The sequence below is a fragment of the Zea mays genome, chromosome 9, assembly GCF_902167145.1.
Source record: "Zea mays cultivar B73 chromosome 9, Zm-B73-REFERENCE-NAM-5.0, whole genome shotgun sequence".
Taxonomy (NCBI): domain Eukaryota; kingdom Viridiplantae; phylum Streptophyta; class Magnoliopsida; order Poales; family Poaceae; genus Zea; species Zea mays.
The window spans coordinates 118,928,986-118,947,108 of record NC_050104.1 but is presented as its reverse complement, the minus strand read 5'-3'; the positions used below and the strand labels follow the sequence as shown (position 1 = coordinate 118,947,108).

Sequence of the window (18,123 nt, the reverse complement as noted above, 5' to 3'; positions counted from 1 at the left end):
CCCTTCCCTGCCTGAACCTTGGGGTAAATTACCTCACTGCTGACCAGCTAATAACTCCGTCCACGAGTATAGATGGCCAAACGGGCCGGCACGGCCCGACCCGGCACGGCCCGTCGGCGGCACGGCCCGCCAGGCCCGGGTAGCAAACCGTGCCGTGCCTAGATGGGCCGGCGTGCCGCTGCCGCGGCCCAGGCACGGCCCGTGAGTCTGTTAGTCGTGCCGGGCCGGCCCGGTGGCACTATGGCCCATCTGAGTATATTGTAGAATTTAGCAAAAAATGTGTAGTTGTGGGGGCTCGAACTCACAACTTAGTGCATAAGAGGCTTAAACGCATCCATCTAACCAGTGCAACTGCAGTTTTATTGTGTTATATGTTGAATTCTTATACTTAATATATGTAAACTATTATTTTTAAAATAAAAAATGTAACCGTGTCGTGCCCGTGCCAGCACTACGGGTCGAGATAGTGGCCCAGGCACGGCACTATAACCGTGCCGTGCCAGGCACTGGCACTATACTAACCGGACCGGGTCGTGCCTGGACCGTGCTTTTTCGTGCCGTGCCTGGGCCGGCCCATCGTGTTAGTGCCAAATGGCCATCTATATCCACGAGCTACGGAGCTAGCGATTACATTGTCCTTACTGTTACAGAAAAAAAAGAAAGACGAAACTGGACAGCGTCATGGTGTTGCTTAACAGCGTGTGCAACGCTAACGCGATCGCTGGATCGTAGCTCAGGACAGAAGCAGTGTCCGTCAGTTTCTCTTCCTTGTAGCACCCGCTACCTTGAAGGGCATCTTGACGGTGACACCGGAGACTATGACTTTATGAGAATCGGAGCACCATTAGAAGACGGAACACATTACTTCATTTGCCGGTCGCTGTCGTAGTAAGAGAGCACAATTTTACCAAATCTATCTTTTACTCCTTTTTATCTTTAGATGCTATTTGGTTCACATAATTTGTAATGTGATGGGAATATATATTGTTAAAATATGTTTATTTAAGTCTAACGTAATCAGATACCACACTGGAAATAATTAATTGGTATGAAAGGTGTGAAGTAAACAAAGCTAGATAACCTATTAGATCCCATCAAATTAATATAAACATGTTATGGTGATTATCAAAACAAGAAAATGTGATTAAGGACACAATTTGCCTTTTATTTACGATTCCAATTAATTCTTTAAAATTGGGCTTCAGATTCCTCGTGACCACGCTTTTACTCCTGGCAATACATGTAAATAATCAAAATAATAGATACAATAACATTACACTAAAAATAAGAACAAACGCCGTAACAATATTCTACCCCTAAAATCGAAACTAAAAGTGTGAATATTATTATTGCTATTTATGTATTCGTGAACAAATAGCACCTTAGCTAATTTCTTCGGTATCGGCCGAGGAAGGCACCATCGACGGAGGCGGTCGGCTATAACTGGGAGGTAGGCCACCGCGGCGAGAAGTCGATCATCGACGTGGAGGAGGTCGGGCGGTGAGGGAGGCCGAATTTTTTGTATTTTAGTCCTTAAACAGAAGTAAAATCATGTATAGACCTAAAAAAATTTTAAATGCAGGTTTGGACCCTTTGCTCGGCGCCATAGCCTGTGGCGCCGAGCTAACACAGCTCGGCGCCACAGCCTGTGGCGCCGAGCATCGTTACCTGGCAGCCTGCGTGGCACCTAGCTCGGCGCCACAGATCTTGGCGCCGAGCTAGGAAATAACCGCAGGCCACCTTTCTCCTTGCTTGCGCTCTCTGTTTCATTTCACTTCTACCGCGCCCGCCCGGCCTGAAATCGCCGCCGCCGCCTGCCCAGCTCCGGCGCCGCCCGCCCGGCCTGCCCGCCCGCCCAGCTCCGGCGAGGGCGCCCAGCTCCGAGCTCCGCCGCCGCCAGCCAGCCCTGCCCGCCGCCCGCCCGGCCTGCCCGCCCGCCCTGCTCGCCACCGGCGGCCGCCGCGCCCCTGCTCGCCACCGAGCTCCGGAAATCGCCGCCGCCCGCCCTGCTCGCCACCGCCCCGGCCCGCCCCTTGCCGCCGGTAATTTTTTTTAAATTTCTTAATTAGTAAACTGTTTATTGTTTAGTAAATAGTTAGTAATTTTGTTGTTAATGTTAATTGTTAGTAAATAGTTAGTAAATAGTTAGTAAACTGTTTATTGTTTAGTAAATAGTTAGTAATTTTGTTGTTAGTGTTTATTAAAATAGTTAGCTAGTTTCTTGTTAGTGCTTAGCATATTGTTAGTGTTTAGTAAATTTGTAGTGATTTTATTAAAATAGTTAGCGCATTGGTATTACATGTTTTCTGTGTTGGCAACCATCGTGTTGTCGTTTATTCGCAGGTTCTATAAACATCACTTTACAGGGGAGGTGCTGCCAAATTTTTTACTGACAATAAGTTTTTTTGTACGTAGGTGTTCGTCCGACTTGACCTTCTCCACCGTTAGCTGGAGTCGTACGCGTTCTCAGGTATACATAGTTTTCGTACATTATTTATAGATTATGTAATTTCGTTTGATGTGTTTATTTAATATTTATTGTATAGTTATTAGTTAATATATATTTATTACTTAGTAAGTTAGTAGGCTTAAGTATGTAGCCATTATTGAGTTAGTAATCCATTTTTGAAATAGATGGACAGCCTAGTAACACTATACCATGGAGGAAGGGTGGAGATAGATGCTTATGGGAGTGTTACTTTTGATGGTATGAAGATCGTGACCATGTTGTTCGTTGAAAGACCAACTTTTGACCAGCTTTTGGCTCGAGCTTGTGAGGAGATTAGTTGCGACATAAACGACCCTAGAATATCAATTCAGGGTTTGTTGTCCCATATTACATATGGAACAGTTGTCCGACGGTTGATCTCCATTACCTCAGAAGATGATTGGGTGATATATTTAAGAATTGTGAAGACGATGGTTCCACCATGTTTGGATGTGGTTGTTCAAAAGTTACCTGTTAGTCATTGCGGAGGTCCAGTCGGGTTGTCTCCACAAATGCCAAATGCATCTCGTATTGAAGCTCCTTTGGTAGAGCTTCATGAAGAAGTTGTTGTGCCCGATGCTCAATCGGGTCCGCACGAGTATGGGATTTCTCGTCCTATTCCCGGCGTTTGTGGGGCTTCTAATGCGGTGGTACCCCCCTAAGAGATCCCATTGACCCAGGATCCAGTTGACGATCATTCTAGTAAGTGTCTTCGACACATTGTTCGTATCCATCTTATTTCGTTTGATTAGACTTTTTAATGTGGTTTTTCTTGCTCCGACCTGATGTAGGATCTCCACATATCAATAATGCTGATGTTCAGATTGATGTGCCTGTGTCATATAATATGGACAACATATGCAGGGCATCCAATAGTGTTGATGTTCAGATTGAGGATGAGGAGGAGCCATATGAGGCTGCACGGGCCGTAGATTCTGATGATGACCGTCCGGTTCAAGAAATGACCGAGCAAGAAATTGAACTCATAAGACGTTTGTGTCCGGAGCGAGACCCTGCAGTACATGAATTTAGCAGTTTAAGTCATTCCACCCGTGCGTATGCTGAAGGACGTGACGATGAACTGCTAGAGGCTCCGGATAACGCCGATAGCATTGAGATTAAGGTTGGCTTACTTTTCAAGGATCTGCCTACACTGAGACGATGGCTACAGGAATATTCTGTGAACCGGAAGAGGCCGTTCAAGGTGAGACATTCGTATGCACAGCGTCGTTACACTGTTGTGTGCGAGGTGCCAGAATGTAATTGGAGGGTATGTGCCCGAAGGCAGAAGGACACCGGAAAGTTTAAGATCACCAAAATTGTAGGTCCACACACTTGTGCCCAGACAGAGCTGAGCTCTAAGCATCGTCAGTTGACATCTACCCTGATTGCGAAAAGGATATTGGGGATATTGAAGGGTCAGCCAAACTTGAAGGTGAAGTCAATTATGACCATGACTTCGGAGCTGTTTGGTTACAGGATCAAATATGGGAAAGCATGGAGGGCAAAGCAGCGAGCATGGAAGATGATATACGGGGATTGGGAGGAGGGTTACGAGAAGTTACCAGCATTGTTCAATGCAATGAAAGCAAAAAACCCAGGCATGCATTACGAGTACATCCCCAAACCTAATGAATGGAGGAACGGCAAAGAGATATTTTATCGTGCTTTCTGGTGTTTCTCGCAGTGCGTAGAGGCCTTCAGGCATTGTCGTCCCGTGCTCTCTATTGATGGTACTTTTCTGCTTGGGAAGTATAAGGGCACATTGTTGGTTGCCATATCATGCGACGCAGACAACTCACTGGTTCCTTTGGCATTTGCTTTGGTGGAGAGGGAGAACAGAGATAGTTGGTCTTGGTTCTTGCGGCTTGTACGCATCCATGTCGTAGGCCCTGGACGCGAGGTTGGTGTCATATCTGACAGACACCAAGGTATTCTTAATGCAGTGCAAGAGCAGATTACTGGCTACGCACCCATGCACCACAGATGGTGCACTCGACATCTAGCAGAAAATCTTCTTCGAAAGGATCATAGCAAGGCTAACTTCCCCCTTTTTGAGGAGGTATGTCGTCAGTTGGAGGTTTCGTTTTTCGAGGATAAGTTGAAGGAACTAAAAGATGCAACAAATGCTGAAGGTAAGAGCTGGATTGCTGGATTGCTGAGGGAACCGCACAAATGGACAAGGGCCTACGACGAAGGTGGCTGGCGGTTCGAGTTTCAGACTAGCAACATGGCCGAGTCATTTAACAGTGTGCTCAAGGGTATACGGGGCATGCCAGTCAATGCTATAGTAACATTCACTTTTTATAGGCTTGTGGCTTGGTTTAATGATAGACACGCGCAGGCCAAGGCAATGCAGACTCGAGGGCAGAGATGGGCACCTAAACCAACATCACACCTTAATAATGCAAAGGAACGTGCCCATAGACATGAGGTACAATGCTTTGATGAGGAGCTGGGTAAATACGAGGTAACAACACTAGGCGGCATAACTTCGGACGGTGAGGTGCGACCTTCGAGGACACATGTCGTGTTACTTGATGCATTCTGGTGCGGATGTGGACGGTGAACTGTAAAAAACATAATAATCAATAAGTAACACATCTTTAGAGTTCTAAATTATTTGTGATACGTAAATACTACATAATAGGCTACAATTCTTCAGTCTGAATCACAATCTATGAGTAACTCATCTTCGGAGTCATCCGTCGCGCAATCCTCAACAACAACCTCATTCCACTTGCTGCATTGTCCTGCATCACACTTGTCACCAGTTCTTTTGTAATAATTGGCTTCTGCTTCATCTGCAGCTTGGGAGAATAGCTCATCCTCAGCCTCAGCCTCATCAGACTTCTTCTTGTAATAAGCTGCCTCTACCTCTGCGGCGGCCTGTGACAGAAACTCATCCTCTTCCTCTTGAGCACGTAATCCTGCCTCAGCTAGTGCTATGAGCTCACTCAACCTTGACATGTCGTCCTCCTCTTCTTCATGTAATCCTGCCTCTGCGAGGGCGATAAGCTCACTCAATCTAGATGTGTCGTCGTCCTCCTCCTCCATCAACTCAACCGTTGCCATTTTATCCTGAACATATCTCGCATGCGCCTCATCGGCCAAATAGTTTACGCCGCTTCCAATCTCTGCAAATATAATGAGAAAATTAAGTTAGCAAAGTCAGGATAAATAAATTGTACTAACATAATTAAAATATCATTTATCTCACTTACTTCCCTTAAGGCGATCAGCAAGATTATCCAACATCTGTTTCTCGGCTTGAGCCGCTTCCCATTCCCTTGCATCCTGTGCTCTCTTCTCATCTGCCGCCTTCAACCTCCTATACTCTGCACGCTTCGGGCTATCATAAAAGGCAGATTTTGCTTCCCTACGCATGTCGCGTATGCGATCGTTAATGTACGAATCAACGAGCTGAGATCCACAACGCATCTTCTGTCCCATTATTCTCTTGGACTCTATTGTGCGCATCACCTCTCCTTTGTCGTCGTAACTCTCCCAACTGCATTTCCTCGTCTCCTACAAAAAAATAGTAAGTACCGCTATAACATTACATCTGGTGCAAAAAAAAATACCAACCTCATCGTAATCGACCATATGTCCACAAAAATATCCAACACCAAGCTCCGAAGGAACTAATCCATACTTAGCTTCAATACCGCATTTGCAGAGTACTGGATCAAATTTGACCTCTTCTGCCGCCCACCCCATGTATCTCTTTTCCTTTACCTCTGGCTCTGGCCAATGGGACAAAGGACCATACAACCACTCTCTGAAACGACACTTACGCCACCCGTATGGCTGCAGGAGAAAAAATTAGTAATTTATTGTAAATAAAAACTAGTTCATATATTTAGCGTATCAATGGGCTCACATAATCAATGTTCGGACAACAGAACTGCTTGTCATAGTCTTCGTCGATGACAGCACGGTCTCCACAATCGCATCGAGGCGGTGAGTCCATCCGTCTTTCTGTTGCTACCTCCTTCTCTGCATCCGTCATTGGTGGAGGATTCGGGGGAGGAGGTACCCAACGCTTAAAACGCTCATGACTGGTCCTTCCACTCAACCAATTAACGAAAAGAAGATATCGAGGGTCAAATTTATCAGGACCATCGATCCACTGGAAAAAGAAACACCTCTGATGTCCCTAAAATAATGGAAAGATGCACTATTACATATCTACAAAATAATGAACGCGAACAAAGTTAAGTGACAAGTCATAAGCTACGTACGTCCAAAGTGCCACAAAGGTAGTAGCAGCGAGCAGCCATGTCTGGATGTTGTGATTGATGTACCCAAGCCAGTCTGCCACAGTCACAGTTAGGCACGGGGAGTTCAGGAGGAACAGGAGCATCCTTACTAGATACGTCCGGATATAACTCCCGAGGACGACCTCTCTTCTGCCACAACGCCTCTCGGTACATGTCTTTCATCTAATAAACGATTATAATTATCACTTGTACCTATTATGCTTTATAATAAGTCTACACAAACTAATATTTGAAATAATAATATAATAGGTGTATACAAATTATTTAACTAACAACCCAATATACAAAACGAATCAGTTCGAAATCATACCTTGGGCTACGAAGTGAACCAACTCAAATCTTTGAATCCAGCAATTTTTGACGAAGTTTGAAAATGGGATGAAATGAGCTGCTCTCGGCCAGCCGCGCGGGCGTTTTTATAGGCATTCGTAGCTCGGCGCCAAGATCTGTGGCGCCGAGCTACGAGGCCGCGCCGCCGCCACGTCAGAGCCAGGTAAGCCCTGGACGCAACTAGCCGTTGCGGCCACGTCACAGCTCGGCGCCATAGGCTGTGGCGCCGAGCTGTGTTAGCTCGGCGCCACGTCCTATGGCGCCGAGCAAAGGGTCCAAAACTGCATTTAAAATTTTTTTAGGTCTAAACGTGAATTTACTTCAGTTTAGGGGCTAAAATACAAAAAATTCGGTGAGGCAGGCGGCCGCGGCAGATACACTTACACCAGCATGTGTGTAGCCTGGGAGGCGGGCAAACAGCCTGGCGGGAGGTGGGGAGGCAGACAGGAATGTAAATACTTTAAAAAAACTAAAAGGAAAAAAAAAATCGACACCAAGACACTCAGCATGCAGTGCATGCCATGGCGACATGAAGATGGATGAATGGATCGATCTAGTCCGGCAGGAAGCATGCTTGTGACTCTATGCTTGCTCCTTCCATGATTTGTTATTAACTGGCCGAGGAAGCAAGAGGTCAGATGGCGCAGGAAGCAAGGGTCGGTTGGCGGCCTCGATCGAGGGAATTGAATGAACAGGAAGAGTATAGACCAACATGTATCACTGCGCAATGCAATGCAGCCAGGCAGAGCGCGGGCCGGGGGTAGGTAGACCCCTCACCCCCTGCATGTACTGCAAGACATGCCGCAGTGCTCCAGTATCTTGGCAGAGCAGAACCGCTCGCTCGCTCATGGTCCTCCTCATCATGAACCCAAACCTAATGACTAGACCAATGATTCCTGCTCGCACGCTCTAGGCTTGTGCTGCTGCTGCTGCTAGTGAATAAAAAGAGTTCAAAAATTAAAGAATCCATCCGCGGCATCTAAGCTCATTGAAACCACTGCATGTTTTGCGTGCGTGCCGTGCCTGATAAAAATTATACTAATAAAGCAAGTAAAATGCTCGGCCGGGTGCGCGAGCGAGTCGTCGACTACTTTGCTTGCTCACGGTCACGGGAAAAAAAGGCAAGGGCGACAGCGGTTGGAATCGGATCCTATTCCGTCAGCCAAGCCAAGCCAAACCACTCTCGGTCGTCCTCTCCTGCCGCAGTTCCGTGGGCTCTCCCCCTAGCAGCCGATTCGGCTAGGAGGCCTACGTGAGCGGACAACCGGCCCGAGCCCGACACGAGGCACCAAACAAAAGTGCGGCGAGGGGGGCGAGTTGCTCTGATCTCTGCAGGCAACTCAACTCAACTCAAGTGCGGTTTCCCATCAGGCCACTGGATTATTGTATGGCCTGCCTTGCTCACCCCCAGAAAAAAGAAATAAAAGAACGCCACCTGTACACTGACAAAGACGGACGCACCGGGGCAGTAGGGGCCGGAGTCCTCCATAGTTGCTGTGAAGAGCCTGGGAGTACTGGTCCAACTCAACCTGCGAATCACATGTTGTCACGAAATAAAAACCGTGCCACATGACACCGTTCCTCGTAGATGCCTACTCCTAGATGGTAAAATGGTGGTTGGAGATCCCACTACTAAAAACCACGGTTTTCAGACGTTTGGTTGGTTAGAGCTTAGGGTCGCACAAAAGTTTTCGGTACTAATAATAAGGGTACCAGAAACGGGGTATATACAACGTGGATCGGTAATTTTAAATCCCTAGTTCAGTGGAGCTATACTTCTTTCGGTATGATTCATTTGTGCAGGGGAACATGATGTTATATACTCCATCCGTTTTAAAATAGTAGTCGTTTTAGCTCTAGAATTTTATATCTATATTCATATGGATACATTAACAGAGAACTAGGTCTATGAATATAGCAACTAGTTCATAAAAGTTCTAGAGAGGTTATTTTTGAGGATGTTGGGGGTACTTACTCTCATCTAACAGAGAACTAGGTTTGTGAACATAGCAACTAGTTTATTAGTCTTTGGAAGTTGACCATGTGTTGTTCCTTGTACCATCGGACACGTCATGTGCCTACACGTACACGGCGATGCTCAAAGGAAGAAATGGTTAGATTCTTTTTGTTGGGTATAAATATACCATGTGGTCAACCTTGGACATACTCTTGGCACCTCCTACATTTGCAAGAAACTCTTTGATAGCTAAGACACTCCCACTTACTTGCACTCATTGATTTCACATTTAGCTGGCTAAAAGCTAGATGAATCATTGAGCAACTATTAGCTATTGTTCTTGACTCTGATCAAGCTATTATAAGGGGCTTTTATGGTCGGCCTCGCGAGAGATCATGAATAACAACTCTAGTGGAATGTTCTTAGCTAGTTCGAGTACATCACTTGATTGATTCTTACGACACCCAAGTTGTGGGTCTAGCTTGTCACGCTAGTTTGAAATATCCTAGTTTAGTTTTGGTAATTAAGTGACAACTTAGGTGGACTAATATGTTGTATATGGAGATACACAAGTGTTAATTCTATCTATACACTATTGTGAGCAACTTGAGCCATTGTTGTGAGGTGGCTTAAATTTGTTGAAATGTTCAAGTAGTGCGATGAAGGAGCTCCTTGCATATGAGACATGACATGGAGTCATGTGGCTAGATGGATAAGATCAAGAGACATGGTTTAGCTATGAAGGACCAGATTGCTAGTTGCAACGATGAAGAACAAGCAAAGTTATGATTGATAAATCAATAAGGCCACATGATGACATAAAGTGGATCATATCATATATGATGTATCAATCCGTTGAAGAATCATGTTAATTACAAGTAGCTTGATGGAGGTTGGATGCTTATGTGACATCACTGATGGAGGAGATGAAATGGAATACGCAAGTCAAATGTATTTTTTTATAGAGAGTTAAATGTGACTTAAATGTTGCATCTAAATAACTAATACTCCAATAGAAATAGATGAAATAGATGTAGATAAAATAAATTTCTCTTGATGGTGGTTTCACGCGCTTTCCAATACCTTGGAAACCGGGTGACATAGTTTCATGATGATGAAACTAATTTCACCTATTTCATAGTTAAATGTATTGTCATGTCATAAAAAACGTAAGTGACATACTAATTAATATCGTGAAATCTTCCATGAAACTCCCATTCAAAATGACCTTATGCGACTTAGGTAGTGTTTGGTTGAAGAACCAAGTAGAACGTAGTCGTTCCATCCCTGATTCTAAGAACGGAGCCGCTCTGTTCTGTGTTTGGTAATCTGGAACGGAACGACTCTGTTTTTTGTTTGGTTGCAGAGTGAACGGAGCGGAGCGTGACTGTGAGAGCGGGATGAGAACGGAGCGGCTCCGTCCGGTTAATTTTTTGGAGCGGAATGGTTCCGGATCTGAGGAGAATATTCTTTAATCGGAGACATTCCGTTCTAGTTCCGTTGTAACCAAACAGCAACAAAACTGGGATAGAACAGTTCCGTTCTACTTGGCTCTTTAACCAAACACTACCTTAAAGAGTGCTTAATTACAAATTGGTTTCCTCGAGAGCAGTTTTAGACTCTCAGAAATCACTCTAGTAATTTCATGCTAAACCAAATCACTTTGTCGTCTCCTGCTGCTTATGGCGTTTGCGTAATGCGTTGTAAAATAACTTTACAATTTCGTTTCTTTCCTGATATAGATATCGAAAATACCCGCTCACCAGTCATTTATTCCCCGGGGAACGATTTCTAGATATTTCGTGAAATCAAATCGAAAGATGAAAAAGAAAAGGTGCGGCAGCGACACAATTCAACGGGGAGCCAAAACTTTAGGACACAGAGATCTCGTTTGTGAGGAATCTAACACTGCCTCAGCTTAAATATCATTTGTTTGTTGTATAATCACGCAAGAATCCAACGTAACACCTGGTCCAGTCCCAGTCGCAGTCCGAGTCCCATCCCCTCATCTTCTATCAGTCGCCCTGGACAAATTAGCCGGCACAACTATAAATGGCAAGCCGCCACCGGACAAAACTACACTTATAAGCCACGGCCCACGGACAAGCCGTCCTCCACCCGCGCTCGCCACCACACCAGCAGGAGGCAGAGCGCGCGGGCGGCTGGGACAAGTACACGTTGATGGCATCTACCGCCATCCCGTCCCCGCCGCCTCCGGCAGTGCCGGAGCGGAGAGTGCCGCTGGTGCCGCGGCTGGCGGACGATGGCGGCGGGGACGGAAGGGGTGACGCGCGAGGGAGTAGCGCGGGAGGTGGCGGGAGCGGGAGCGGCAGCGTGGCGGGCATCTCGCCGAGCATCCTCGTCATCGCAGTCATCGTGGTGGTGATGCTGCTCGCGTCGCTGTGCATCCACTACTTTATCCGCCACCTCTGCCGCCACGTGGGCCCAGCGGGGTCCTCCTCCTCCTCCTCCTCTTTGTCCCGGCAGGCTCCGCCGCTCCCGCTCGTGGCGCGCCCCGCGGCGGGGGCGTCCGTGGCGCCCGCCGACGGCCAGGGCGGAGGAGGGAAGGCGGCGGCCGCGGCGGAGGCAGAGGCGGAGCGGCTCATCGCGCGCCTGCCGCAGTTCACGCTGTCCTCGTCGCTGGCCGCCGTGCCCAAGTCGTCGCGCGACTGCGCCGTGTGCCAGACCGCGTTCCGCGACGACGACGGGCTCCGCCTCCTGCCCGCCTGCCGCCACGCCTTCCACTCCCGCTGCGTGGACCCGTGGCTTCGCGCCAACCCGTCCTGCCCGCTGTGCCGCGCCTCCATCGCGCTGCCCCACCCGCCGCTCACGGACCTCCTCCGTGTGGAGCTCGGCAGCGTCAGCAGCCGCCGCTCCAACCCGGACGCTGCGGCCGCCGCCGTCCGCGCGTACCCGCTCCCCGGTGGCCTCCCCGACTCGGCGTCGTCGGAGTACCTCGTCGAGGAAGAGCTCCAGGTGGTGCTCAAACCGACCCCGCCCGCCGCCGCCGGGTCCAGCGACCCGACAAGCCAGCAGCAGCAACAGCTCGCCGCGGTGGAGCGCGGGCAGCCAACGTCGTCCGTGGGCCTGACCCCTACGGCATCGTTCAGGTCGACGGCGGAGCGGTGGAGCAGCAGGTGGAGCAACCGGTGGAGCAGCCGGTGGAGCAGCGGGCGCTGGAGCAACCGGTACGACGCTGGGACCGTGACGGCCGCGGCCACGGCGGAGTGGTGGTGGGACATGGACGGCGGCGTGGCCCCCCCGACGCGGCGGAGGGACGCGGACGACGGCAGCGCGTCGTTCTACGGGTTCGTGCGGTGGCTCACGGGGGCATACTAGTAAATACGGCCGTACGGTGCTAGCATAGTAGCATCCATGAAAGCGGTGGACTGCGGCGGCGGCGGCCGGTGTTCCCGAAAGTTCCCTCCTCGTCGTCTTTTCGGCATGCGAGCTTGCTTTTGTTTCGGTTTTGGGGCCGGCTGGGTGGATTTCGAGGACGGAGAGGCGGATTTCAAAACTAGTACGTTCTACTTCCGAATTGGAGAATGTCGGCCCGGGAAGAATGAGGAATGAATTTGTGAGACTTGTAGGCGGGTGCACATCTGTCTCTCGCCCAATCAAAGAAAATGGTAGAAATTCCGGGGGGGAGGGGGATTTCGCTGCATTTTTCTTTTGACTTGGTCGAAATTTGCAGCACGCTGGTGCTCATCGTTGGCGTATATACGTACAATTTGTATGCGGTAGCGTGGACCGTCCATTTTGCATATAGTAGCAAATAAATTAGCGAAGGTAGGACATAATTCGTCAGCCTCCTATCCTATCGCCTGGTATGGTTACCCCAATTCTCATGCTACATCTATATATATATACTTTGATTTGAGATTGTTTACGCTGCTTGATTATGGTTGGTGCACACGATGCACGTGTGCATCTATGTCAATCACATCCTGTCCTTATCATGCACTCGTCACTAGTAGTAGAGAGTTGAAGGGCGTGCCATTGTACTGGAGCGCCACTGTGCGGAGATCGAAGAGTGTACGTCGTGGAGCAGGACGGGCTCCAGCACCAGCAGAACGCAGTGCACACTGCACATGGGATAGAGGAGGGAGGTTTAAAAGATGGGTGGTCCATGAGACTACATTACGCACAAACCTACAAGAAACTCCCCTCTCCTCCTAGTCCTATCTGGTCCCTCCCCGCTGGAAAAGGACTCCACTGTCCCGTTGCACCGTACTGGCCCATGTCCCCGCTAATAACACTATTATTCTCACGCATGCCTCCGTGCGCTTCGCTATCCCAGTCGTTAGCGCAAGTAATTAACCAAATGGTGATTGATCTAGCATACTATACTACTACGCCTCTGGCTTGACCTGCCTTGTCTGTCTCGCGTACGGCGTTGCTGCTGGGAACGGAGGGCGGAGTCGGAGTGTTGAGAAGCTGGAACGGAGTGGACGACCGAGACGATGGGGAGGCATAGGGCAGAGCCAGAGCCAGAGCGACGAGCAGCTCGTGTCGCTTCTGGTGGTGGTGGAAGGCTCCGTCCTTGCTCTGAACCTCTGAACTGTACCTACTACATGCTTCAGAGCCAAGGATTGGGGGCTTGCCATGCATGTGGTACGGCATTGCCCGGCTGCCGTGGCCCGTGCCCTGTGAAAGCAAGTGCTGTTTCTCATGCATTGGCCTCTCTGCGACTCTGCCTGCCACTGCCATGCCCATGCCTCTCCTGCAGCTACATACACTCCTCGCGTTCCAAAAGGAATGCAATGCAATTGTGTCATGTCTAGTTAATAAGTTTAACCAATCATCGATACAAAAAAAATTAAATAAGTACTATTAAATCGATCACGAAATTTCACTAGAAAATATTGACCGTTATAACCGACGCAAAATCCGTAGCTGCATCCGTTCCAAAAAACAAGTGTCTTTCTCGCTTACCGACGAGTCACGTACTTCTGATTTAAACTGAATGTGCAGAAGAAAAATATTAATGCTTGCAGTATATAATTAGCGTCTTTAAAATAGACAGTTGAATATTTTTTTTATTAAATTTGTTTAAGGGTATAAATATTGCCAGTAATTTCTATAGACCTAGTTAGACTTAAAAATGTTTTAACTCGTGCGGGTAACATGACAGATTTATTTTTGGTACGGACGGGCTGTAAGAAGGCACGGAGAACGCCATGTATAGAGTTCGACCCTTTTTACTCTAAAAATCTCTTCATTGCGGCCTTTTGGTCTATGACGTGATTGGGTGGCAGGTGATGTGGTTGACTGGTTGTATATGCTGTGGTGGCGGTGAAAATAAATGATATAAGATATATGATATTTGATATAAAGTAAATATGAATGTGAATAATTATGGTATATGATAGAGAGTCTTACTGGCAAGAACAAAATATTCCTTTTCAAGTAAAAATTTAGAGTAATATAAGTGTGGATAGCATGATACCTAACTTGTTTCCTCACGGCCTAGGGGGACAAGGGCAAGAGACAAGGCCAAAAGAAAGAAAGGAAAGAGAGCAAAAGGCCTGCTTCTCGACTCTGCAATTTCCTCTTTATCTCCTTTTCTTTTCCAATTTTAACTTTCCTTTCGTTCCAGCTGATCCATATATACGGTCCCCCGCCGGGCTTTTGAAGTTTGAGCAGCTGAATTTTCGTGACCCCACGCCACGCAGCCACGCTGCTGGAGTTCAGTGATCCAGTCGAGTCAAAAAAAAAAAAACTTGACGTGTCGATGAACGTAAACAAATTTGTTGTGGTCATTGACCGATGGCAAACACTTTGATGCAAACTCTGCTCTGCGGCTCAATTCTGTACTGTACCAACGCGAACGGCAGCAGCTAGCGCACCTCGGTGAACATGATGGAAGACTGGTCGTCCTATCTTCTTCCGTCGGATACATGCTGCTCTCTTGGGTCCGCCCACGCCTTCCTCGCCTCGGCGCTGCGCTTCGTCATGCATGCCGCGCGCAGTGCCCCCCTGCCCTCCGCTAGCTGAGCTAGGCGCTCTTTATTTGCATCATCACGTACGCACACGCAACCGTCGTGCAGATATGCAACGCCAAGCCACGCCACGCACCGCGCCTACTACTGGAAATCACGAGACGCATCACACGCACATTGCCGACTGCCGACTGCGGCGGAGTCGTTCCGCGAGCCCGGCCCATGCAGCGGCCGCCGGGAGCCCGGGACCTTGACAAGCAGCAGGAATCGCCGGAGAAGTCAACGTACATGAGGAGCTAGCAGGAGAGCATATACCTGCACCTCGTTTCCCAGAAATTGACGAACGAGCTAAGATTCAACGACTAACAACACTCTTGCGGAATGCAGACCAAGGTGATGAGAGGCGCAGCGCAACCAAGAAAACTTGCGTCGTTCCACGCCCATTGTTCTACGGAGCACAATTAGACATCACATCAGTCAGGCCCATTGTTCTATCAGGCCAGCACCAATTATAATGGGGCCGAAACGAAACGATGTCGGTGCTAAAGCCCCTCCACCTCCTTACGATTTCAGCCCATTTCGAGATAAGGGCACCCCAAAAAATTATGGGACCATCGAGAAGGAATCCACCCTTGACTCCAACAGCCAACAGCAGATAAGGAAACGCACGCGCCGCGACGCAACTATCAAGCCATTCGTCCCTGTGGAAGTTTCCACACTCCCTTCCCTTCCCTTGTACCCACTCCAATGGCGCCCTCCCTCCTGGCCGCCGTCTCCGCCTCGCCCTTCCTCCTACCCGGCAGCAGCGGCATCAGCCGCAGGCCACTGGGCGCTGCCCCAACCCGCCGGGCCGGACTGCGCGTGGCCGCGCTTAAGTACGACCCTGCTAAGGTGGGTGGGCTCGCTGCTGTGATTATGCGCTCTGCTTTCTTGTCTTCAAGGTATTTTAGATCGGATTCGTGGTGTATGTCTAACGGTGTGGCGTTTTTTTTTTGAGGGGCAGGTGGCACCGCAGAACGACCGGGTGCTCGTCCGTCTTCAGCAGATCCCTGAGGTCTCTCCGCTATCCACAGCGTTCCATTATTGTACATTTGTTCTCCTGTTTTGTTTTATTTAGATTTGTTCGCTGATAATTGTTGGTTTGCTGCTCTCGCTTCAACATTTCAAGTGGAACAATACATTCAGCGTAACACTCCGTGTAAACATTCAGTGTATGAGTCACTGTATATCAGAAAAAAAATACAGGAAGTCTTCGATTTAAAAAGGCCAGGATTAGTAATTTAAACTTTAGGAATTTCCATTAGGAGTTGGAGTTGACAGAGAAGAGAAGGGGCAATTCGTTCATTTCTCTCTCCAGTTCACATGTATTGGGATGGAATGGGTCTGTTCAAACAAGCCTAAGCACGGCGAAGTTAATACCCTAAGCGTGGTAGTTACTCTGCCTTGAGAGTTGAGAGCAACTCCCGCCACTTTCGTTTTGAAATGTCTTTGGGAAGTCTGAGTTTATTCAAGAAGTGGTATGATTGATTTACTGAAGATAACACACATGTATTTCCCCCAACCTACAATTGCACTAATTTGTTTTACTGCACCGCATAGAGATATTGCAGTGCTCCTATTATTAAGTGTGGTTAGTTTGACATGTTAGCAGGGCCCTGTCATTTATAAAGGTTAGAAGCAACTGTTGCACCCTTCCTTTTCTGGAGTTGAATTACCATACAATCCTATGAAACTGTATTACAGGAGTACACATACGCATATCACTGATGAAGGTTTTTAGAAGTTGATACTTGTATATAGTTCATTGTTCTGACAACTTTTTATTCGTGCAGAAATCTGCTGGTGGTGTATTGCTACCGAAATCTGCTGTTAAGTTTGAGAGGTATCTGATGGGTGAGGTAAGATCTTAAAGCCACTACTAACTGTTTCTGTAATAATTGTTAATTTCAGCAGGATATTGTCCCACAATATTGTATCGTTCTCGTTCATGCTAGATTCTATCGGTTGGTGCTGATGTTAGTGAAGTTGAGGCTGGGAAGAAGGTAAGCAGTGATTTTGTGACATAACTCTTATTGGTGCATGACCAAACACTCACTTGTGCCAACGAAAAGCATTTTGTGCTTTGCATGTGAAATGTATTTATATTTTAGACATCGATCTATTATATGATTGCACGTTGTGCTTTGTGGTTTCTTGTTTTCTGTAATCTTACCATTCTATTTTATTGCTTATCTTGGATGAAGGAACTAAGTGAAAATTTTGGACATATGAACTGTAGTGTAATTATGTAAATGAATGTGCTATGCTTACTTGAGTAGAACGAAGAGTGGTTATGTTTTTGAAACAAATACATTGTGCTAACTTGCAAGCTGCAACCATTATGGCACTGTCTGCTACTGAAATCTGCCTGCTGCAAACTCTGAAAATAAACATGCTTTATTTTGGTACTGCCCTTGTCTATTTTGCTCTGCATTGGGTATTGTTATTGTGTCAAGTCTTACAGTTTTGCATAGTTTGTCATATATGTATTTTTACTGAAGTACAATGCTCATCATGAAGAATACTCTAACCTGGTTTGCACTTGCAGGTTCTCTTCTCAGACATCAATGCTTACGAGGTAAACTGACTGATTTCTGCTTAACTAAAAAAGTTTTGTGGCCTTGTCCTGAGCGGATGAGCCCCACATTTTATGAGTCAGCTTATATGGCTTAGCTCATTGTGTTGTAGGTGGACCTTGATACGGATGAGAAGCACTGCTTCTGCCGGGAGTCAGATTTGTTAGCTGTAGTTGAATGAATTTTACCATGAAAATTACAGACTTACTTGCCCATGCTCCAACTGCATGGACTTATCTTGCACCTACTTTGTTGTACTTGAACTCGGCTTCTAGATGAGTGTTAGTTATCATTGTATTTTGGCCGCAATAAACAGGAATCGTGTCAATGCCCCCATTTCTTTACAGCACGCTCTCATAAAGCGCTTAGATTTTGATAGGAAAGCGTGAACGGAACATGAAAGCTGAAATGCTTACATTGTTCATCTGGTGTTGGTGTTTCTGAACATTCTTCAAGCACCGTCGTAAACATTTCAACTAGAGACTGCAGATTTTACATTTTTATTGTG

General features: G+C 47.5%; 2 protein-coding genes across 3 annotated transcripts; both read left to right on the top strand.

Moving 5' to 3' along the window:
* Positions 1–10,954: 10,954 nt before the first annotated feature.
* Positions 10,955–12,941, top strand: LOC103638908 (E3 ubiquitin-protein ligase ATL4). The gene has a single exon (XM_008661698.3). It carries the CDS (start codon positions 11,240–11,242, stop codon positions 12,395–12,397), a length of 1,158 nt encoding a protein of 385 aa, XP_008659920.1. The 5' UTR covers positions 10,955–11,239; the 3' UTR covers positions 12,398–12,941.
* A 2,704-nt stretch (positions 12,942–15,645) lies between these two features.
* On the top strand, positions 15,646–18,039 carry LOC100381273 (chloroplast chaperonin 10). 2 transcript variants are annotated; one of them, XM_035962301.1, is made up of 6 exons: positions 15,646–15,891; positions 15,998–16,054; positions 16,833–16,898; positions 16,995–17,042; positions 17,588–17,617; positions 17,728–18,039. In XM_035962301.1, exons 1-6 carry the CDS (start codon positions 15,748–15,750, stop codon positions 17,794–17,796), a joined length of 414 nt encoding a protein of 137 aa, XP_035818194.1. In that variant the 5' UTR covers positions 15,646–15,747; the 3' UTR covers positions 17,797–18,039. The 2 variants fall into 2 exon arrangements, with proteins under 2 accessions (XP_035818194.1, NP_001314775.1); NM_001327846.1 differs by having other exon boundaries at positions 15,731–15,891; positions 16,004–16,054; positions 17,728–18,037.
* The last annotated feature ends 84 nt before the right edge of the window (positions 18,040–18,123 follow it).